Below are 24,384 nucleotides of genomic sequence, written 5' to 3' on the forward strand. Positions count from 1 at the left end.
TTAGATTATTACAAAATCTTCATTTAACCAATCAAAGCCTAGTATTTTACACTTTATCTAGGCTATTTGTAAACAGCAAATAGCAATCTACAAGTCACAATGTGGCTCGTGGTGATCTTTTCAATCGGCTGCTTTCAAAAAGTTATATAGGCTATATAATAAATAAACGCACACACGCACACACACACACACACACACACACACACACACACACACACACACACACACACACACACAGTATTTCAGAGTATTTCTAACATTGTGGTATTGAAAAAAAAATTGCACTTAGAAATAAAAGCAGTTCTTCCACCACACAATATTTATATCATTGTATGTATCATGTATAAAATTCCAGACCAGCTGAGAGCCAGCTTGTGTAGTAACTGCGTCTCTCCCTTGTGCAGCCGAGCTAGTGTGAGCATGTGAGGCGGCCATGTTGTAAATAAAAATGGCTCCCTGGATTTTGTGACATGACGACACACACACACCACTTTGGAGGATCGAGGTACGCATGGGGAGGTAAGAGTGGATAGTGGAATAAGAGATAAGACTGATTTAGTGCAAAACAGTCAGACTACTAGCCTACTCTACATGACATGATTATTACATAACATTGTGATTGTGTTACTGTGTTACATACAGAAAGCACTGTCAGGGAGGGATGATCAGTATATATCTGTCAGCACAGGGTGTAGCTGATATATTTTTGTCTAAACACAACGGATAACATGTTCAAATATGTAAACAATCAAAGTAAACTATTGTAATACATTTATTGAGTGGTAGGAAGTGGCAATGAGGAAAGAGACGCCATTGCTTATTATTCACATTAACCCACACACATCTCGCGAGAACTAGGGAGAGGGAGCCCAGATCTCCAAGCCATCGCCGCATATCTTGGATAGCACCCTGAGGGCTGGTAGATCTGCTCTTTTGGGGCCCTGTGTCTCAACTGGAGGAGTCTCGAGAGCAGCAGTCGGAGTTGCCATGTCCGCTTAATATAAGCGACTTTGGGCTTGTTTTTCTATGAAGTTGCTTGTAAGTTTTGGGATTGTTTCTAAAGTGCTGTTGCTTATTTTCGGCTTGAATTCCTGTTGGTTGTTTGAACCAGTGGTCCTCAAACATGTTCATTACAACTAAGGACCCGAAATTAATATTTATTTCATTATTTGTCTGCTGAGTGCAGACCCCCATCTGAAAATATTTATGCCAGGGCATGCATGGGACCCCTATACAAGATTTGCGTTGTTAAAATACTCCACATTATTCACATTTTTCCAAATATTTTAGAAAATAGCAAGCTCGGCAGATGTGCTATTTTTGAAGGGCTCTGATACTTTTTGGGCTTATTTTAATATACCCGGTTGCTTGTTTCTTTCACGAAATCTGGCAACACTAGCAGCAGCCCCCGGATGGTAAAAAGTGTCATGGCCGCCGGAGCTGACCTGCGAAAGTGAGAGAGATAAACCAAGGTAAAAATAAAACACATTATAAACCTTCACAAAAAAACCTGTTTACACGTTTACGTTGTATACACATGAACCATTGAGCTCCTCGTAAAAGTGAGCGGTGACGTTTGGGTCATTTTGTCGCGTCGCGTTGGGCAGTTTTTGCATGGGTGTGTGTGTGTGTGTGCGCGTGCGTGTGACGTGTGTGTGTTGGGTTGTTTTAATGTGTTGTCATGTAACGTTGTTCAACTCGCCGGGTTGTTGTAACAAAGTACTTCACGTTATTCCACAGACAACAACTTCTGACTGGAACATTTATCCACGTAACGCGTTGCTGCCCTGTAGTGCAGATGTGTCCCCCAAACTTGCTGTGAGAGTGAGACTCCCTGGACTATATATATATATATCATATACCTGTGTGTATATATCTCCCCTGGGAAATTATAAAAAACAATAAATATCTATCACCCTGAAACCATAGTATGAGCCTTTACCATTTAATTCACTAATGCCTACATATTAACACTCCATTAATGTTAAAAGTGAATATATTATATAACTTCCATTTTGTACTGTTACTAATGTGTCATGTGTTGATAAAGTTGATTTGTTACATTGTGAGGTTACCGTTAACAGGTGTGTAACTCCTGAGAGTGTGCAAATGGACCTGTAAGGTCCAAACATATCACTAGTGTAGATAATTAATTGTGCCAAATGGGGGTCCGTGGTGTAATGCTGGGGCTCAAACTGGGGCTCCTAAAGAAATGAACTATGCCGAGAATCATTGCTCTATATCCGTGGTTTTCAATCCTTTTCATATCAAGGTCCATTATTTTCTTTGCCATTTAAGCCACGGACCACCATTTGATGAGATTTAGCTTCTCGGACACAAAAGCCAAAACTAAAGAATATTTTGTTGTCATTGGATAAGATTTTGTCTACAATTCCATGCTGTATGCTGTATTGATGTTTAGGAGAGACAACAAGCAACGTGATCAAAGTAACAATTCTTCTACATTCTCTAATAGTGTGGAAGGGGTCCATTTGGTTACCAACTCTACATCATGTTTTACCTGGGGACTACCTGGAACCCCCTCAAGGGTTGTCAGTTGTGAGAGTCTGTTTTTGCTTTAATCCATGTAAATATTTTTGTGCACCATAATGATTTGGCAGGACAGACAGGTCACACTGGCTGGTCACTAAGTTATGACCCAAAAAAAACAACACTTCAAAATGTTAATAAAGACAATATGCATGTAAAATCAATGTATGTATTTTTTTTATTCTCAAAAAAGCACAGTATGCAGCTTTACATAACAGATAAGGCAAACATGACGTCCTGCACAAATCAGTGACTCATTTCAACATTGCGATTACAACAGCCATATTAACGGCAAAATCAAATACTGTTGCACTACATGCACTACAAGCATATAGTGATGTCTAATAACATGAGTCCACGGAGCTTGCACTTGAAAATCTCTCTGAATCATAGTTCAGTTAAATCTCTCTCAAATGTTAGGAGACACAGACTATTTAGGTGCAACTTAAGGTTGACATTGTACTTCTGCATGCACTTTTTTCTTTGTACACTAGAAAACAGGCGTTCAACATGTTGTCATTGGCAGTGTAATTAGTGTCCTTAAGAAGTAATGGAGTCTGGCGAAAGCGTCAGAGCACACGTCAAAACTTAAAAAGTAGTAGTGTGTCAAATTTAGCTCCATTTGATCGCAAGGTCCTGCCGGTACCACCAAGGTCTTGCTGGCGGTGGTGAACTGTACCGTCTTCTGGGTGAATCTCTTCTTTGCTGGTGGTCTCTTTATCTTGTAGGCTAGTTCAATCTCAAGCTACTTATACTGTACCTGCCAGGTGAGTACAGGTGATGGCCCAGACCCCCACCCTGGCACCCCATGAAGACAAAGGCATACAATTGCATTCCTATGACAAGGGTCGCGCCCCTGAATGGACATGCCCCTGAATGGGTGAGGGTCCAATGGACGAGCAACACGGGACCAGTTGGCCTTCAAAATTAGGACCTGCACTGAAAAGAGTCAAAAGACTGTGGCAGTGGCTAAGAATTAATTAATTAATACCTGTCAGGGAATGTGTTCATTTATATCTTCCGATGTTAAATGCCTAATACACAATTCAATCGTTAAATAATCACAGTTATTTGTATGAAAATTGTCAACTTAAATATTTTGTAATCGTGACAGCCCTAGTTGTTGCAGATGTACAGTATATGACTGGACCTGTCTTTACGTGTTTTGCAAATGTAAATGCATGGACATGTCTTTGTATTATGCACCGAATGGGTGGGTGTGTGTATGTAATGTATGTATGTATGTATGTATGTATGTATGTATGTACCAGTTTTTGTACTATTGTTGTCATGGCTGTACCTTTGTTGTAGAGCTACATGATAATTGCATAAAGACATTACATTTTGATCATGTCATCACAACCAAACGGTAGGTTACGAAAGGTAACCCGGTTCTTTGACTATTCGGTTTCGGCTCTTAAAACCAACTAAATACAGAATATGCATTTTTGCCACTATTCAGCCAAATACTTTGCGGTGCATCCCAATTTTGTATTGATTTGCAGATGTAAATGAATTGGACATGTCTTTGTGTTGATTTGCAGATGTAAATTAATTGGACAACTCTTTGTGTTGTCTTGTAAATGCAAATAAATGGACATGTCTATGTGTTGTCTTGCAGATATTGGCAGTGGAGGCTCCATCCATCCATGCACATTGTTACTGTTGTTGCTGAAACATCTTGACCCCCGCTTCATCTTAGATGTCACCTGACACCGTTCAGCCAATCAGGACTCCAGACTGACACCATTCGTAAGTTCCTTTTCAATAGTTTTTGCTGAACCCAAGCCCCCAGTGCAGCTGTCCAACGTTGAGGCGCTCGGCCCTAGTGGTAAGAACGGGGACTGCAGGCGGACCCGTGTAGTTATGACAAGGAAACCTCGTGCAGCTGGGCTTTAACCATAGCTTTAACATTGAGTGCCCGTTTGCACTTCCGCATTTTGGACACCAAATTTTGGTGTCCAAATCGAAAAAACGAGGAAGTAGACGGTTCTTCCGGGTGCTTCAAAACGCCACTGAGCAACTTCCACTGAAATGAAACATTAAATGCCATTAACAATAAAGAGAATTTAATGTTTGTTTTGACACCCTTTGTTTTACATCATCATTACATCACCTAATCATTGAATTCCCTCCTCGATGTTGTAAGATTTTTTTTCTTTTTGGTAAGCGGTACCTCTTGTCGACCATAAATAAATAAATAAAGTCCATCCACTTAGTTCTAATGTCCTCGTCCTTAGTTGGGATAATATGAGTATGAGACTTGTAGAGTTCTTCAACAGCCTAAAACAGCAGACACTGCGGTCAGTGCGATGCGACTGACAATGGCGGTTGATCCATGCATACCAAAAGAGTTGAAAGGGGAGGACTATTCAAATTAGTTCTCTGAATCTGACGTCATATTAGGAAAAAATCTGAGAGGGCCCATTCAGACACGCCAATTCAGAAAATCACAGATTTCTCAATGAAGGTAAAAAAAAATACACTGGGGAACCTAAAAACACAGAAAATCTCGAAAAATGTCAAATTCATGGTGGAGATCCTTTAACCAAAGAAAATCACTTACCCTACCTTTTAAGGTCTATTAATTCCAAAAAAAGAGATGAAATGAAACGAACAAGAAGGAAAACAAGCCCAAAAAAAGACTATAGGCCACGTGAGCAAACTTATACTACACATTGGCTATTTGTAAATAGCCGATCTACAAGCTCACAACATGTTGTGATGGTACACGTGAGCTTGTAGATGTGCTAACAACACAAATCTGGTACAGGGCTCCCTGGCACAAGACATCTAGCTTTTTTATCATTTTAATTTTTTTGTCATATGAAGCAGGGAATCATAGCAAATTAATAATATATTGGTTAATAAGATTGAGTGAACGCAACAGGGCTCGAAATTTACTTTTTTACCAGAGAGAGTCTGTTTTTTTTCTTTTCTTTTTTTAATTAGGTTTTCTGACCTCAATCCACCCAAAAAAACGGAACTTTGAACTTTCAGTGGATTTTCTTGGTCTGGGATTTTCTGAATAATTCATCTAAAAAGTGCTGTGATTTGCCTGTGGACGGTGATGTCACCATCCACTAATCCAGCCCCCTCTCCTAATGTCAAATTGTCAAATCTCATAATGCAGATTCAGAAGAACAGGTACATTTTCACAGACTTTCGTCTTAAGCTGCATTCAGACCTGAATATATATATATATATATATATAATTAGGGCTGTGCGATATGACGATATTTAGGGGTGCATACTTAGTTTAGACTAGTCATTGGTTAGACATGGGTTAAGGTTAGGTTTAGGTGTGCTGCCCTGTGGGAGGTTAGGGTTAGTGTGAGGGTTTGAGATAGGTTGTAGTTGTAGGACTAATGACTGGTCTAACCAAATGACTAGTCTAAACTAAGTACTATCTAAACTAAGTACTGCACCCGATATATATCGTATAGATGATAGAAAATGTCTATCGTGAAAAATGTTCTCTCGTTTATATCGTCGTGCCGCAAAACAAGCGTTACGGCAGTATTTTACCTCACAGCGCCCAGCCACGCTGTGCTGTTATTTCATAACAAACATGAATGGAGATGATAGCTAACGAGATTCAGAGCAGAGTAACACTAAAGTAACGGGCCCTTCACTGTTATAAATGCAGGTTTCATGTTGGGTCAAATTGATAAACTGCGTGAGCCACGCATGCGTGAGCCACGGTTGAACAATTGAGCTTGTCCATCGGTTGCAAACGTAGTCTTCTACCTCTTTCCTCTTACACCGGGGCTCCACCGGGCGCGTCAGCGTCGCGTCTCCGTCAGCGTCAGCGTCAGGGAATGTTCCCTTTTTAATCAATGAAGGGTGGCTCCACTGCCCGCGTTGCGTGACATTAACGCGTGCATTAAAATTGAACCGGTGCGTTTTTTGATGCACGCGACGGAGACGCAACGCGTCCGGTGGAGCCCTGGCGTTACCTGTGCACTGTGTGCAGTACGTCCTGCTGCGTGTCTTCTTGTTTTATTGTTCCAAATAAATTATTCCATCTGAAAAGTCCTTAATTCAGCAACAGCTTCCAACAACAACAACAACTGGGCATGGAGAGTTGACGACGCGTTGTCTCTCACTCTATCGCCTGTAGTCAATTAAACATCGTTAAGCTTCCCAACGTGTTTAACAAACTACACTACAACTACAACAGAAAGTGTAACATTTTGATCCCCTATACAGAGCTTAAAATGAACTGAAACAACTGTGGCAGTGAGTGACATGAGGTATTTCTTTTCCCTTAGACAATTTAATGCATACATAGGCCTGTACTTCTGTGTCTGAATGGGAAAATCTTATTTCTTTATTTTTGCTTTTAATTGTCATAATAATGAAAGATTTTATAATTTTGTACTTGCTTTAGGCCTGGATATTGTGATTTTTACATATTGTAATTGGCATAAGTTTGATATTGGCATAAGCGTTCTTTTCCTGTTTTTTGAGTGGTGCAACCACTATAGACAGCTATGTGTGTATGTCCCTGTATCCGAGCACGGAAATAACATAATTATTGTCACCACCAAGTGTCACTGTTGTGCAGCCTAACACACAGACAGAGCCCAGGGAGGAGAGCTTGTACTGTACAGTACAGTACAGTACAGTACAGGTACAGTACATCACAAGTACAGTACAGTAAAGTACTCGGCCTGAACAAAAATCTATTTCTTAGATAAAAAATCTGTATCGGAAAAAATATGCTATATCGTGAGTATATCGTTATCGTGATAAAAATAATTCTATATTGTGATATGAGATTTTGTCATATCGCCCAGCCCTGATATATATTCGCCTCGGTTCGTCCCGTTTGTGGTGCACCAGGTCGCGCCGCTCCCATGGCACAACTTCTCTGCATTGAGTTTGTATTAATCGCGCCGCTCTAACCATCCAAGTCTGAACGCACCTTTATACCTGACCCACCCCAGTTCAACAATTGCCACAACAACAAACCCAAACCTGTCCAGTCAGTGCGCAGAATCTGCAGATCGATCACAGTCCTTGATTGAACTTCAAGTTCCTAGTACTTCTCTCGGTTGCCATTCTTTAACATACATACGTAACTATTCTAAATAAAACCTCCACACACTCATCCAAGCTGTTCGCTCACTGCACTCTCAAGATTGAATTTGGCATTTTGGTACTATAATCTAACAGTAAGACGCCCTGAGGGGGAGAAGCGTGAACGGGTGCCTGGGTGACGGCAGACTGCTGGGCGAGCACTGGCGCTTTGGCATGGGGGGTCAGATTAACATATGGAATGAATTCTGTACTGGCCATATATGGAGCGTGTCTTGAGTGTACAGGGTTTGATGAGGTCAGATCAACATATGGAATGTCAGAACAGGAAGGACGGGTGGGGAAGGATCAACATATCGAATGTCAGAACAGGTCAGCTCCATATATGGTCCACTGATGGCCTTCCTGAGTGCATAATCCAGGACTATGATGAAGAGGAAGGGGGCTAGGGTGTTCCCTTGCATTACCCCAGCCCGGATGTCAAACTACTCGCTGTTTGCCATCTGGGATCACCACCTTGGCCCTTGTTCCTGCATACATGGTCTCTATTGCCTGGAGTAAGTTGGGAGGGACACCGTAGGCCTCAAGGATCTTCACCATCATACCTCTGTGGATCGAGTCAAATGCCCTTTTGAAGTCGATGAATCAGAGCAGTCAAGTTATCCTTTTTCACCTCCTCGAACATTCTCCTTAGTGGTATAGTAGTTATCCACTCCCGAAAGCCATTTTAGTTCTCTAATAATACAATTGCTATAATGATTGTACTGATTATATTAATATAGCGTGTGTGTGTGCAGTGTTTCCTGTTGGCATGGTGCTGGCCAGGGGGAAACACTGGCGCGCGCCCGAGACATTTGATTAATTAATTAGATTAATTAATTAATTCAATTAATTTGTATAGTTTTTTAAGTTTATAATAATTATAGTATATATGTTTATATACTATATATATATATGTTTATATACTATATATATATATATATATATATATTAGGGCCGGGACGCGTTAATTGAGATTAATTAACTACAGAAAAATGTACGCGTTAAAAAAACACATTTTAATCGCACTATTGTTTTCACCGCGGAACGTTGTCACTGGACAGTTTTCAGACGGACCGGTGCACCACCCAGTGCACGAGTGAAGTGTCCGACCACCAGACGGTTCACCACAGACTGGGGGAAGCCGCTGAGATCATTTTGCTTGTCCCCGTGGATTGGAAATAGGATTTAAAAGGCTATCCGATGATAGCGTGGATTACAGCACAGTTGTGTGCAATTATTCAATAAAGAATTTGCATATCACCGCACCTCGTCAAGCCTCCAGTATCGGCTCGATGCGAAACATGTTGCACCGAGCCTAGCCTGGAAGCTAACGTCAACAACAGTAGCTCTGGTCCTTAGCGTAGTTAGGACTCAGGAGGAGTTCTATGGTACTTAATTTGATCCTTTCCCCTCACACCCGCGGAAGTGCAGGCTGTGCAGCCCCTCGTTTTTAGCACAAGAAAATATGTGAAAGCCTACTTTCCTCCTTCTAACACTATGGATCAGAGCTAACGTTATTCCAACTACCAGTAGCAGTTCAAGGACCCGACCAGATGACATGGTTTCTAACTAAACGGTTATGGCCAAATAAAATGTAAAATCTGTTAATGGCTGTTACTGTATGTCCACGGAAGAAACACAGAGGTGCTTTCTTATGGTCATGTCACATATTTGCTGCATGTCACCCCCCCCCCCCCCCCCCCCCCCCCCCCCAACCCTGTGGAATGCATTCCCCAAACTCTCAGAGACATGCCCCCACCATCCAAACCTTCAATATTGCTTTCCCCAGCTATTTCATCTATTTAATTCCTTAGTGTTTTTCCCCTAATAAAGTTGTTTTTGATTTATCATGTCCCCCTTGTAAAGCATTTTTGGGTACTCAGAAAAGCTCCATATAAATTATTAAATTTGAGATATTATAATTTATTACCCCTATTATTACTACAAAAACAATGTTTTATTGCTTAAACTTATGTATTCACTATTCATTGATTCACTAGTATACCAAAATCTATTTGAAAAAATAGCTTTCTCACTGTTCTCGGGTCAAATAATGATATGCGATTAAAATGCGATTAATCGAGATTAATTAACTACAAAGCCTCTGATGAATTAGATTAACATTTTTAATCGAGTCCCAGCTCTAATATATATATATATATATACACACACACACACACTTATATATATATATATATATACTATATATATATATACTATATATAGTGTATATATAGTATATATAAATCAGGGGTTGACACTAAGGTCTCAGAGGCACTTGCCCGTCCGGAAAGTACAGGTCATGTTCTACTTGCTCTCAGCTCATGGCCACTTGCCCCCAAAATATAGCGTACATTTTGATCAATACCGTTCATTTTATTGTCTCCACCAGGCCGAAGGCATGGGGAGAGAGTATGTTTTGCACTCCGTCCGTGTGTGTGTCCGTCCGTCCGTGTGTGTGTCCGTCCTTCCTTCCGTCCGTCTGTGTACAGCTAATCTCCGGCACCGTTAACCCGGTCGATGCCAAACTTTGCACACACACTCCCTGGATGCCAACGATGAACCTCTGCCCCACATTTTCCAGAACGGCCTGTTATAGCGCCACCATGAGGCAGCTTTTCACATTTTCACCTAAAACTGCACCGATCTGCGTGAAACGTTGCATGCACACTCCCTGGATGCCAAGGACAAACCTTTGACCTGCATTTTCCGCAACTGCCTTTTATAGCGCCACCAGGAGGCCGACTTTTGTAAAACACATTTTTTGATATTACTCCTCCAGATTCTGTCCAAAAATCTCACAAATCGTTACACAGTATCTCTATGGTCATGTGCTCAAGTCGGATCTGTCTGATATTTCATATTCCATCCTAATTGGCTATAATTGGCTTTCACAGTTTGCAAGATTGCCCCGTTTTGAACAATAGCCTCAAATCATGAACGCAGCATGCAATTTACGTGAAATCTTTCACACATTTTCTTACTAGGCTGAGGAATATATCCCACCCTTTTCACATTGGCCTGTTATAGCGCCACCAACAGGTTGATTTTTGCAAAACACATTTTTGGAACAAAATGCCTCAAATCATCCAATTGCCATCAAAGGCGTATGAAGAAATGGCAATCGGTACACATGATCTCTGTAGTCATGTGATCAAGACGAGTCTGTTGGATTTCTCAGATTGTACACTGATTGGCTAAGATTGCCTTCCAAAGTTTTCAGGAGTGGCCCGTTTTGTACAAAATGCTGCACATGTCCTGCTCATCCAGAATTCTATCCTCAGAGATGCTATGAGTGATCTGGCTCTGCATTTCCTCAACAAAATGAAGAAAATTGTTGCAAAAACAAATTAAAAAAAACATCCTCCTAAACATTGTGCCACAACATCACACACACTCCTATCCTCCTGGTGGAGACCTGTGCCCGGAAGGGCACTTTTTCTAGTTTATCTTATTTTTGAGGGGTGCAAATATCCAGCTTTTAGTGTATGTTCACAAACTTTGTCCTACACAAACTCATTGACAATGAATGGAGAATTTCTGAGCAATTAGGCAATGTCTATTTTTGTCCTACACAAACATTAAATTCCCATTAACAATGAATAGAGAATAGAACGCCGCTTACTAACGGTGTGAGATGAGTGGGGGGGCAAGCATGGCGCGACGCCTGGCCAATATTATTACAGCGGAATCGCTGGTGTGTGTGTCAGGGTTGGGACTCGTTAGGATTGTAACGGTTTCGGTTCCTTACCGGGTCCTTCTTTACGGTTCCTATATATATATGTATATGTAGATTCTACATGTTGCACGCATATGTAACCAAACTAACTAACTCATTCCGTCCCAATGACGAGATTTCTCATCATGAATCATCGTTCATCGTTGTCCAGTCCACATTGCCAAAGACGAGATTCTCGTAATTTTTTTATTTTGTGGTTGTACACTAGATTCTACACGTTAGAAGACACGTGTTCCCACTCCCCACCCTTAATGTGCTCTCCAATCCCCTGCAGGGTTCCACATCCAGCCTCCTGAACGCACCGCTTCTTCAGAGGCAACATGCTGTGTTGATGCCCACACGTTGGTAAGTGTGTTTGAAGGGCCCACTTGAACTAGGGCTGGGCGATATGACCAAAATCGCATATCCTGATATAGCTCATTATATTCCGATAACGATATGCGGCCAGGTCAGCAATGTGTCAATGTGTGTCCCTGAGCAAGACTTAACCCCAAATTGCTCCCTGAGCGCCGTTGAATCCAATGGCTGCTCCAATTTTTACTGTATACGTATATAATATATACATATACATATAATGTGATAAAAAACACCCCAAAGGAAATGTTATTGTAAATTAAATGAATGAATAGTTCACAAAAGTTGTCTTTCTTTTCTTTCTTTCTTTTATTTAGAACCTTGAGAGACAGAAAACAGTAAAACGCCAGAACAACATAATACTCCTCCAAGACAAACACCCCCCCCCCCCCCCCCCCCCCCCCCCTGTCGAAATAAAAAACTGACCACTGCAGTAGTATAGGGTATAGAGTTTAGGACCTCATCAGCAATCTAAACTGCTTAAATATTGAAACCATTTCTCTTTTTAGTGCAACATAGGACTAGGTTTGAATGCCGCGTGCGATCTGAAAGTCTATACAAATTCCCAGTCACTTTTTCAAAAAAGCTTCCTCCTACTCCCCTCTGAATTAATTCGCACATACTTTTTATTTTACAGGTCTTGGCAGAGTTTAAGGTATGGACGAAGACTTCGCAACATCCAGCGACCTCCAGAATGGAGCCATCCGGAATACAGAGGATGAGAAAGAGGAGATCAAAGACTTTGTTTACAAACATTTCAAAGAGGTTGCTGAGCACTCCAACGGTTTACTCCTCTATGACCCTGAACACTGTTCCATCCAAGAGTACGTGAGTCCCAGCAAGCCGGAGAGGAAAGCAATCAAGAAATCCCCCTGTAAAATCCAACAGGGGGCGGTATTCTCTGGGAAAATTCTTAGTTTTGGCTGCTCGGTTTGTAACGATGGTCCCACATATAGCCCCAATGACCTACTTAAACATTTCCGAAGGACGCACAAGGGCATACTTCCTACATATCCATGTGACCTCTGCGGATTCGTCACCAACGAGTTCCCTGCCCTTCAACGGCACAGGATCGAACACAGAAACACTTACGTTACGTGTGAGATCTGTAACAATGACGTTCAGTACTCGCTGCTTTTGCTCACCCGGCACTACATCATGAGTCACAGTCGTAACGGGCAGTTCCTCTGTGAGAAGTGTGAATTTACAACTCTGGACGCAGGCACTTTCGTCCAGCACATACATCATCACAACGAGGGCCGCCTCAAGTGTGTTAAATGCAGACACGTTAGCTTGAACCAAGAGGAGCACCAGAGGCACTTGCGAGTTCACTCTGGCAGCTTCCCCTTCACGTGTCATAAGTGCGACTATGGCACGTTAAAGAGTGATTACCTTACAAAACACATGGTGAATGTCCACGGTGAGGAGGCAGACAGGAAAACTGTATGGAGAGCTGTCGAGGACAACCTCCCGGTAAACTCGTCTGCGGGATTAAAACTTTTTCTGAAGAAAAAACCATCTTTGGGAGAGTCAAAAGATTCTCAAAGGATGTTGTTACAGGACTCTCTTTCTGAGGCCTTACAGACCAAAAACAGACAGTTCCATTTAGAGAGCTCCTTAGATGAGTCTGAGCCCATGGATGATAGGATTCTAGTGGCAAACGAAAACGTGAATTTGGGCAAAAACGCTCACAACAATCAATCTGCCTTTCTAGCAGAACCATCCACACCGTCACAGGAACATGAAAACAGTGTAGGTACGGACCCTGCAAGTCACAACCTGTCTAATGGACTGACTGTTCTCATGGTGAAAAATAAAATCTCTCTCCCGCCTAACTGTACAACTAAAGTAATGGGGTTCAAGATGGTTGACGGCAAAAAACATTTAGTTCTCAGAGTAATACCATCAGCTAAATTAGAAACATCGACTCACTCTAAAGGGGAAGACGTTGGCTCTTCAGAATCAGATGGACCATCAGATGAAAGTAATGACTCTGCAAATAATGGGCACACAAGTAGCGATTGTCCAACACCCCCTTGTTTGGCTGGTACTCAATGGAGTGACTCTAGCGTACATACATATTCCTCAGGGACTGATCAACATATTATCGCAGTGAAAGTAAAAGTAGAAGATGAGGAAACCTCTATTATGCATGACGTTGATGTTGCAGTAAATACCAAACTCACAAGTGATGGGACATCAGAAACGTCAACAACTGCTGATACGGTATCGCCTGGAACAGAGTCTGTTCTCGAGACTGAGAAAAACCACCATAATCTACTAAGTAGCTCTATGAGTAAAACTGTGAACGCAGATGTTCGTTGTGATCTTGAGTTTCCCAATGCTGAGTCGCTTCGCTCAGAATCGGTAAAGGATTTGGAGCTTCCTAAACCAGCCCCACCACAAAACGATGAGAACTGTGGGAATGAAGGCCAGAGTGGCACCACAGATGCACTTGACGTCCTTATTGATGGACATAAAGAAAACACTACCGTTAACGCCACAGCAAGTGATGGGCACTCTACAGAAAATGGCGACAGTCTCGTGAATGATATAAAACATGTTGGGGTTGAAGAAAATCTCTGTAAAGCTGCTCAGAATAAAAATAGGTTACGTAAGCGAACGGATTCCTCCCCAGCAACTTCAAGTTGCCACAGAGATGATTCCACATGTGCAGACACCAATATGCAAAATTCACCAAACCAAGAAGTATTTAGCTTTCATAATTATTCAAAGGAGACTTTGAGTATGTCTCCTTGTGAAACTGAGCATTTTGATAATCCATCTGAACTTTCGACAGATGAACTCCCGCAGTGGAGCTTGACACTGGCAGAGAGTCCACAGCAAACGGAAGACACAGAGGAACACACTCATGGAGACGGCACAGAAGAAACAGTAAATAATGTTGCTGTCAATGGACGTGGTACTGTTGAAGAAGATCTCCCAGAGAATGAACATCCTGAGTCGATACTGCAAGACTTCAATATTATTAAGATTGAGGAAGACACCATACCAGTGTCTAAAACTCAACCAGAAAGTAAAGGTAGTACGGAAAGAATATGCAGTTCAGAAAGCAAAGGGAGTCCAGAGAGCAAAGGCAGTATGGAAAGTAACGGTAGTTCATCTTCCTTGGGGCGTGTTGTGGAAGAACATTCAGATGCTATCATTATTCACCAGCTAAACAAAGACAGAGCAGGATCCTCAACCGTTAGTACGGACTGTATAAGGCCAACAAAGACAACACTCAGAATTCTTCAAATGCCACAGGGGAAGCAACAAGTGTTCCTGCAGACCGGAGATAATCAATATGCCGTGCCATTGCAGCTCAAGGGAAATCCAGGTTTCAAACTGCTAACCAAAACCATCGGATCTCAAATGAACACATCTACAGATGTGTTGACGCCAGTAGCTAGTACAAGTGATAAAGGGCCAACAGTTCTGACTGCAGTTCAGCCCGGTATGAGCACCACGGCAAGTCATTACCTGGTCAACAGCACAGGTTTCTCAGGTCATGTTCTGTTGTCAAATACAGACAAGACTGTTAAGACACAGCAAACTTGCTACCTGGTCCAGAGTCCGTTCCCAATCATTCAGTCCCCCAGTAATGCTGGCCTAAAACTGTCAACCTCCCCTGCACCGTTCAGCTCTCGACCAGTTCTGGCCATGCCTGTGCAGTCTACAGACAAATCCACTGGCCGGCAAGCATTCCTGGTTAGGTACATCTCCCCAGCTAAGTCGGGAAATCCATCTAGCCATAGTGGTGAAAATACTGGAAATAAAGTTGTATTTAGGCTAGTGACCCCTACTAGTGGGCTTCTTACGAGCAGCGCTCCCAACTCACGCGGTCAGCCTGTGTTTCTGTCAACAAGACCACAGACAAAGTGTTTTTTGGTTGCTTCAAACAAATCAAACTCTGATCCCTCTGGGATGAAGAAATTTATCCCCATACACAGTGTTGGCCAAAAACCTGTCAAGCTCTCCTGTATTTTAGCCCCCAAATCTAAGTTACAAGTTGAGGTAAAACGGCGTGAAGGAGACAAACCTCACCTAGGTCCCAGACCTATTCGGCCGCCAAGCCAAAGGAAACGACGCAGGAAGCAGTTATTCGACGAGCTCCCTGTCCCCGTGAATAAGACTAGGAAACTCACAAACAAAACTTTGCCTGAAAAAGACACTGCCGTGCTATGGGAGCCGGTAGCCAAAGACACTGAAAGGATGCTAAGGTTGTCACCGTTCAGTTCCTCGCAGCAGGTCAAGTACCCTCGCAGGTACCAACCAGTGGTGGTGCTCAATCATCCTGATGCCGACATTCCTGAAGTGGCGGGTATCATGAAGTCGGTAAACAGGCACAGAGGTGCAGTTACAAAAGTATCCCTTTCCCGGAAAACGGTCCAAGCGCTCTCCGAGCTTAACCATGTCACAGTTCCAGCGACAAAGACCTCAACCGAAGGTTCTTTGTCCCACGCCATCACCTCGAATCCTCGCCTGGTTCAGAGTTTTGTCCGCGAGCGTTTCCTCCTGAAACTGAAGTTACGCAGAAAAAAACAGAGGAGGAAGTATGAAGTGGTGAAGGGTTTATCGAGCTGTGCTCAGCCGACTGTGTTTGAGTGCTGGTTCTGTGGCCGGCTGTTCAATAGACAGGAAGATTGGATCGGCCACGGCCAGCGCCACCTCATGGAGGCGACTAGAGACTGGAATACGTTGTTTTGAACCCTTTTCACCAGTCCTGAATGGACGGACATAGCATTCACTGAGGTGCAACAAATCACATACAAGTTAGTATTGTATATTTTTTAACAATTTCCGATTATACGTTTATTCTTGCAGCGATTTATATTCATGTAAATACATTTTCTTAATGTGAATCGTTATGTTTTTGTTTTTCATATGTACATATTCTGATGATTTCAGTACTGTAAGTTTTATAACTAATAGAAGTCCCGTGCATGTACAGGCTGCATTGAACTGTGACTATAGCGCACACTGTAAAGGAACAGATGTACAGATGCCTGGGCATATGGCACTTGGCTAAAGAGAACTTTAGGTTACAAATGTAACCCTGGTTCTTTGCATCATGAGCGAGACTACTCGCATATGGCCACCATGTGTGGTTTACCCATATGTGAGTATTCTCACAAGAGATTTCAAAGAATGTTAGGTTATGAACATAACCACACGTCTTTGTAGTTTGAGTTTGAGTGAGAATACTCACATATGGGTAAGCACAGTAGGCCATAGGTAAGTATTCTCATGAGTGATGGCAAAGGACTACACCTGTATGCATAGATGTACCAAATTACTCAGGCGATCTCATCTTGTCTAATTCAACTGATTCAGTTAGTAACAAATCATTTTCTTTATGTACATTATAATTTCTTTGTTTTCCTTTTATGTAGAGGGGGACAGGAACACCTGGTTTAAATCTATAGCCATTAGACTTTAATACATTTTGTGCTTGTGATGATAAAAAGAAAATAATATCCCCAGGACTCCTTTGTATGGAATTTAGTTAAAACACATGTGAACGTTCATACTCATCTTCGCACATCATTCTTGTCAGGACATTGTGTGGCTTGCACTTTTTAGTTAGCTAAAATGTGTTCTGCCTGATTAAATACTATGTAACTTTGCCCTGTGTTTACAAAACAAAAACACAAAACATTTTTAACCCATTATTTCCCTCTATACAAGCAGTGTTTAGTCAGTGTGGTGGTGTTTACATGTAGAAACACACTGCTCTCTTGCTGTATGTTTGAGTATCCACTGTTTCTTTTGGTAGCCCATATACATCCCTGTCTACCAAAACAAACAGTGAAAACACCTAAATATATAGAGGGAAGTGATGGATGAAAAGATATGTATTGTTTTGTTAGGTAAACACTAGCCTCGGGACTGCAGGCATTTTGTTATCAAAAGAAAAAATAAACCTGGGCGTACGAGCCACAAAGTGGCACTAGTTACTTTTTTAGCTAACTAAGAAGTGAAGCAAAGTTATGACTTTAGTTAAGTGTCTCTGGGTCTTGTTCACGAGTGAGGGGAGGACGAAGCAGGAGGTCAGCCGGAGAATCGGAGCATTGCAGTCACTGTACCGCACTGTTGTGACGAAAGGGGAGCTGAGCCAAAAAGAAAAGCTCTCTGTCTACCGAGCAATCTTCGTTCCTACTCTCACCTATGGTTGTGAAGTGTGGGTCATGACCGAAAGAATAAGGTTGCGTATGCAAACGGCCAAAATTAGTTTTCTCAGACGGGTGGACGGCATCTCCCTTAGAGATAGGGTGAGAAGTTCAGTCACATGGGAGCCTCGGAGTAAAGCCGCTGCTTCTTTGCTGGGAAAGGAGCCAGCTTAGGTGTTTGGTCCATCTTGTTAGGATGCCTCCCGGGCGTCTCCCTAGGGAGGTCCTCGCTGCTCGTCCTACTGGGAGGAGACCCGGGTCAGGCCACGGACCAGATGGGGGGGATTATATCTCCACACTGGCCTGGGAACGCCTCGGGATCCCCCAGGAGGAAGTTATTAATGTTGCTCTGGAGAGGGATGTCTTCAGCTCTCTGCTGGAATTGTTGCCCCCGTGACTCGACTCCGGATAAGCGGTTGAAGATGAATGGATGGATGGACTGCAGACTTTTGACTTCCGGTGATTTCCGGTTTACTCGATCGCCTAGCAACCGAGAGCTATTCAGACGGTAGTGAAGAGCTAACATAATTCAATAAAAACCTAAAAACTTGTTTAACTCGTCCTTGACATGAAAAGGTTTGAGAACTACTGGATTAGAATTAGAAACAGATCTTTTTGGTGGCACCTTTAGTAGCTCATGTCATTACATTGTCTGTTTAGAAGTAGAACAACAATTCCCTGAATTCTGTTCAAAACATTAATACCGATCCAAAACAAAGGCTGCAGGGGAATATTTTGGAAAGCAACAACTATTGTCAGAAATGGTATGTATTAACTGTATTAAATTGCATTAATAAATACATTGTTTCCGGTGCAATTTTGGTGCCATTGCTGGGGCAAACACTCGGGAATGAATAAACGGAGCGTTTAATAGTGTTGTAAAAGACACATTGTATGTGGAATTGCTATTGTTAAAGATGGATTGCCACAATTTTTGTATTTCCAGTTTTTCATGTGTCTGAGGTGACAATACTTCATTAGACACCCTGGAGTCGTTTTTATGTGCAATGGTGTATTAACTTTGTATTTAGGGTTTCTTCCTGGAGGCTGAACCCTTGACAGTCAAACGTGCCAATGAAATAAACAGTAATATAGTGACATCACACTATCAGCCCCTCCCCTAACCCCTCCCCCTTTAACATACAACTACAGCTGTGGGTGTGGCTTCAGTTCAGGTGGATCATCACCAAGGGGCCAGTGAGGCACTCCAACGTTGAAGCACTGGGCCCTAGTGGTAAGAGGAGGGACTACAGGCGGACCCGTGGATTCATGACCGGGAAACCCCGTGCAGCTGGGCTTTAACATTGAGCGCTCGGTTGCACTTCCGCATTGATGCGGAAGTAGACGTTTTGAGACGGTCCTTCCGGGTGCTTCAAAACGCAACTGAGCAACTTCCACTGACATGAATAGTGGGGGGCGGAGCTTCGCGCCAGATCAGTCTCTATCCTTTATACTCTATGATCATCACCCATCACCAGGCAAACCAGGCATACTTAATGAACTGGTGGGCATGTCCACATAAAAGCATGATTTTAACAAATACTGTACACTTTTTGGAAAAAGTTCTTCCTCTTTATATTATAATACCTGATGATCATGTTTTAGGGTGGAAAAAAATTGTGGCACTCCATCTTTAAATATAAACTTAGATAGTATGAGAAATAACTATTTGAGAAAGTTACACAGTGGGACTTTGGCTAATGCATATTCACCTTAAAATATTTGTTTTTCTTTGTATGCTCTTATTGTGCATATTGAACATGTGATTCCAGATTATCTTCAATTAATGTCACATCCTCAATGTTTAATTTTGTTAAAATGTGCCTGTCAGAATGTTTGCCAGCTAGTGTATTGGTGTTTTATATTATAATTTTTTGCATATGTTTAATGGGTGAAGTGGTCCTTTTAGCAGTGGTGGAAAGTAATTACATTTACTTAATTACTAAGTATGGTACCTGGCACTTCTCCTGTGCCTAGTGCAGGCGATCCTCATGGGTTTGGGCCACCACACCTCAGCAGGAGATATAGGTAACCATCCCACACATGCACCAGCCTTCCTCCATTCTTTTTTCACATTCATCAATCACTATAAATGTTCAGATTATGACAGCCTTGCTGGGATATAGATATTTAGGCTAAATATTCTTTACAGATTATTCATAGCTTTATTTTTTTATAGGTTTGTATGTTTTAAGGTTTCTATTGTGTAATAAGGCTTTAAAAAAACCTATTTGGATGGTTAGCAAATTTGGTACGATCGATGAATATGACATTTTGCAAGAATTAAGAGAAGGTTGATAACATACATTTTGTCCAAATAATTCATGCTGAATATTCAATCTAATAGAAGGGTAAATTTTGGAACGTATGAAATTATTAAGATCAACACAAAAGATATGACAGAAGTACAATCCCAAAATATACTGGATATTGTTTCGTCAACATTTCCACAAAAAAGTACAAAGTGTCTCATTGGTCTTGACAGGATAATATGAAGTAATTTGAAAGTAACCTCTCATCTTATTTGTAACAGGACATTTTCTTGACAAGACCCAAGTGTTCTTCCTTCCAATCTATGTCATAAATTGTTCCAATAGAACACCGCTGTGGGTTTGGAAACAACATCCCTTTGAATAATGCCAATTCTTCTTTAATCAGCCCCTTGGAAAGTTTCCACACAGATTCCAGACTAATATCTACGCAGTGATATTAGTGTCGAGATACCCTGCTTAAGTTCTGGTGACTGATATTGTCCTTCTAATCTAATGAATGCTAGACTCATTGAAAACACATTCCTGCTTCTGGTGACTGATATTTCGATATTTTTCCTTCAAATGAATGTTCGACTTATTGAAAACATGCCCCTGGGCCCTGCAACTAAGTTCCTATGTTGGTCGGGTAGGACACCTACTGGCTGTCAAGGAGTACTGCATGAAAATGTAACATGCTCAACTAGTCTGGGGCTTTCTGTAGGCCTATTCAGTCAACAGTGGAATTTCATTCAACTCTTAACTTTCAAATAGAAATGTTTCACTTTTGACGCCACTGCATTTATAGGAAGGGAAACTTGGTTCTCAAACTAAACTAACTATTTTTATTGTTTTGACTTTCGGGGTGAGTTGTCTGGTGTGAGTTGAGTGTTTGCACAGAGTGTAGCCTATGTGCATACATTTGATTACCCTTTGAGCTCTTTCTTTTTTTATAGTTTACTGAATATACCCTTTGAGCTCGTTTTTTTATATATAGTTTATTCCACTCTAATTGCACTGCAAAGTATGTGGCTGAATAAAAAAAGGCCAAACAATTGTTTGTCTGTAAGACAAACACACATGGAATGGGAAATACAGGTGGAACATTTTGAATTGGTAGAATTGAATTGTCCAGAGGAAACCTCATAACTCAATTTTTGAGGTTTTTGTTTTTTTTCTTCTCATAAATCAGTGCTATTGAACACCCTTTATGTCTGTGTGTTGTTTCGCAAATATTGAACCAATGGAAAGTAGTTTAGCGGCAGCGGTGGCCGAACGGTTTGCGGAGCGGTCTTGATACCGGAAGGTCGCCAGTTCGAATCCCCGGACCGGCACGTTAAAATTACCACCGCTGAAGTGCCCTTGAGCAAGGCATTGAACCCCTACCATGAAATGTTCTATGAGCAGGGTGTGGCTGTAAACAAGCATCTCGAGCTTAGTCCACTTCCCTGGGTAAACAAAGAACTTAGTTAAAAACACATTGGACAAAACCTCTTAACTCCATTGGACCCTCAAACTAACTGCTAAAACAGCTAACTCCACGATGGTGGTAACCACTTGAGTGGTTACTACTCAAGTGCTTATACAGACTATTTTTAAATGCTTAATAAGTTTCAGTTAGTTATGTTTACTTACTTACTTACTTAGGCCTTTAAATTCCCTGAGGAACATAGGCCATTGATGAGACTCCTCCATCCCCTTCGGTCTTGTGCCCTCCGCTCCAGTTGTTGCCATGACAGCCCTTGCGGCTTCATCTCCTGCTCTGTGGTTCTTCTCCAGGTGGCTCTAGGCCTTCCTCTCTTCCTCTTGCCTTGCGGGTTCCATGTTAGTGAATGTTTTGTTATTGATTTGTTATGTCTTTGCAGTGTGTGTCCTATCCATGTCCATTTCCTCCTCCTGATCTGTGCTTCTATAGTGTCTTGTCTAGTGAGGTCCCACAGGTTGACATTGGATATGGTGTTGGGCCAGTAGATTCCTAGTAGACAGCGGTTGAAGAAAGTTTGTATTTTGTTGAGTATGTTAGTAGTTATTTTCCAGGTTTCTGAACTGTAGAGTAGGGTGGATTTGACATTTGAGTTGAAGATTTGCAGTTTGGTTTTGCGTGATATGTCTTTTGCTTTCCAGATTTTATTTAAGATGTTGTATGTGGTCCTTGCTTTCCCAATTCTGGCACTGACATCCTCCTCCGTTCCTCCGTCCACAGCAATTATGCTTCCTAGGTATGTGAAACTGGCTACCTCCTCTAGCTGGTTTTGGTCCATGGTTATTGTAGAGTTGTTCTTATTGTTGATCCGCATTACCTTAGTTTTTGCTGCATTGATTTTGAGCCTAAGTGCAGCCGCTGTTGTCTCCAGTTTGGATGATTTTTCCTGCATCTGATGGTGTGTGTGTGCTAGGAGTGCTAAATCATCAGCGAAATCCAGGTCTTCCAGCTGCTCGGTCAGGCTCCACTGTATGCCAGTTCGGCTATTGCTAGTTGTTTTTGTCATTATCCAGTCTATGCAGAGGATGAACAGGAAGGGCGAGAGCATGCATCCCTGCCGCACCCCAGTCAGGACCTCAAAGGCCTCTAACAGGCACCCTTCATGGAGGACACGGCATTGCATCCCTCGGTAGGTGTTCTTTATGATGTTGATCAACTTTGGGGGGATGCCATAGTGTGCCATCAGCCTCCACAGCATCTCCCGATCCACACTGTCAAAAGCCTTTTCAAAATCTATGAAATTGACATAGACAGGGGAGTTCCATTCAATCGACTGTTCGTTGATAACTCTGAGTGTGGCTATTTGAGTTATGTTTAGTTTGTGAATAAATAGATTGTTAATCAATTCAACAGCATGATATAGCTCTGTCCCCTATAGTAGTTGCACTCAACCCTATTATTCTCATCATAATTCTCCCATAACTCCCCTAATGAACATTATTTAACAACTTATTTAACAATGTCTTAAGGTCCCCACACACCGAGCGAGTTTTTCGGATTTCTAGCAGTGTTTCGCCATCGGTTGTCCGAAAAACGCATCCAGTGCGCAACCACCTTTATAAACTATAGTCATTTATACTGTCGGTCTGTGGTCGGGAAATATTAAGGCGAGCTGTCCGCGTCTCTTGGGCGAGCTGTCCGTCTTTTCCCTTTACTAACCCGCCCAACTCGCCCCCGTGGAAAGTACAGACAACTCACCCCGCCATGTCAGAAAGTGAAGTGTCCAGTATTCCTTTGTTTCATGTTTTATTAAAGGACCTATAACATAAAATTCAACTTTTTCAATTTATTTTGTGTTTTTGGGGCTCCCATATGTGTTTTATATCCCCACAAATAACCAATTTTGAACAATCAGGCTTGCATATCATATGGGTGCTTTAATGTAAATTTCTCTCAGGAACAGCTCAACTGATTTTGTCCTCGTGATGTCATCAATGTCACCCTACTTAGTCCTCCTCTTCTTCAGTCTTCAGTTCCAAATTTGCATTTCCACTTTGTTTACAATGTCCGCCATTGTTGATTTTCCAAGCTGGCATGGAATGGAAACAAGCCTGGTTTTATCTAGCATCAAATATTAATAATCTGCATATCAGCACCCCCACCACCTCAGGACATTGTGGTATTGCAGCTAAAACTGCTTTCAAAGATCAGAAAGAAAGTGGTGATTGAGGCTCAAACCATTAGAAATAAGTTTGAGGGACATAGACAATATGATATTAAATATTAAAAACAGTTTTAAAATGCATGTTATTTCTGCTTTAAATGTGTGAAATTGCATTGCATTGATATTAAAAATCAAATGTACTTTGTAAATTGTTCTTTGGAAAACAGATCTTCAAACGCATATTTTACTGGAAAGTCACCAGAACAGTCATGCATCCACAAATGTCAATATGGATAAAATACATGGATGACGTGACAATCCAATCAATTTATTTATAGAGCACATTTAACCCAATAAGGCATATGAGGCCAATTCTACAAATGCCTTTTCAGAGAAACCTATGTTGCTATCAGTGTTCTCAAACTGTTTCTGTTAAACAGGTCATTGACAGCTATAGTGCTGCACCTTTGGCCAAAGGTTGTGGGTTTTGTGTCTAAGCGCACGGTGACATAGGCTACATAGCCCTCTATATTGCCAAATGTAAAAACCGACTGCACGGTAGAGATAATTCTGCCATTTATTATGTGTAAAATGGTGGAAGAATAATATAAGCCATGGTAGAATAACAATGAGGGACCCTGCCCTTC

The 24,384-nt window shown here is 41.8% G+C and overlaps 1 protein-coding gene across 5 annotated transcripts; it reads left to right on the forward strand.

The window, feature by feature from the left end:
• Positions 1-441: 441 nt before the first annotated feature.
• Positions 442-19,092, forward strand: LOC306915591 (zinc finger protein 518A). 5 transcript variants are annotated; one of them, XM_079493013.1, is made up of 6 exons: positions 480-519; positions 859-1,042; positions 1,403-1,472; positions 4,172-4,302; positions 11,649-11,719; positions 12,366-19,092. In XM_079493013.1, exon 6 carries the CDS (start codon positions 12,386-12,388, stop codon positions 16,436-16,438), a length of 4,053 nt encoding a protein of 1,350 aa, XP_079349139.1. In that variant the 5' UTR covers positions 480-519; positions 859-1,042; positions 1,403-1,472; positions 4,172-4,302; positions 11,649-11,719; positions 12,366-12,385; the 3' UTR covers positions 16,439-19,092. The 5 variants fall into 5 exon arrangements, with proteins under 5 accessions (XP_079349137.1, XP_079349139.1, XP_079349138.1 ...); XM_079493012.1 differs by having other exon boundaries at positions 859-1,038; positions 1,400-1,472; XM_079493014.1 differs by having other exon boundaries at positions 859-1,038.
• The last annotated feature ends 5,292 nt before the right edge of the window (positions 19,093-24,384 follow it).

The sequence above is a fragment of the Electrona antarctica genome (assembly GCF_951216825.1).
Source record: "Electrona antarctica genome assembly, chromosome: 22".
Lineage (NCBI taxonomy): Eukaryota > Metazoa > Chordata > Actinopteri > Myctophiformes > Myctophidae > Electrona > Electrona antarctica.

What these genes read in the sequence shown, in the direction of transcription:
- LOC306915591 (XM_079493011.1), top strand. Translation starts at nt 12,386, where the DNA reads ATGGACGAAGACTTCGCAACATCCAGCGACCTCCAGAATGGAGCCATC.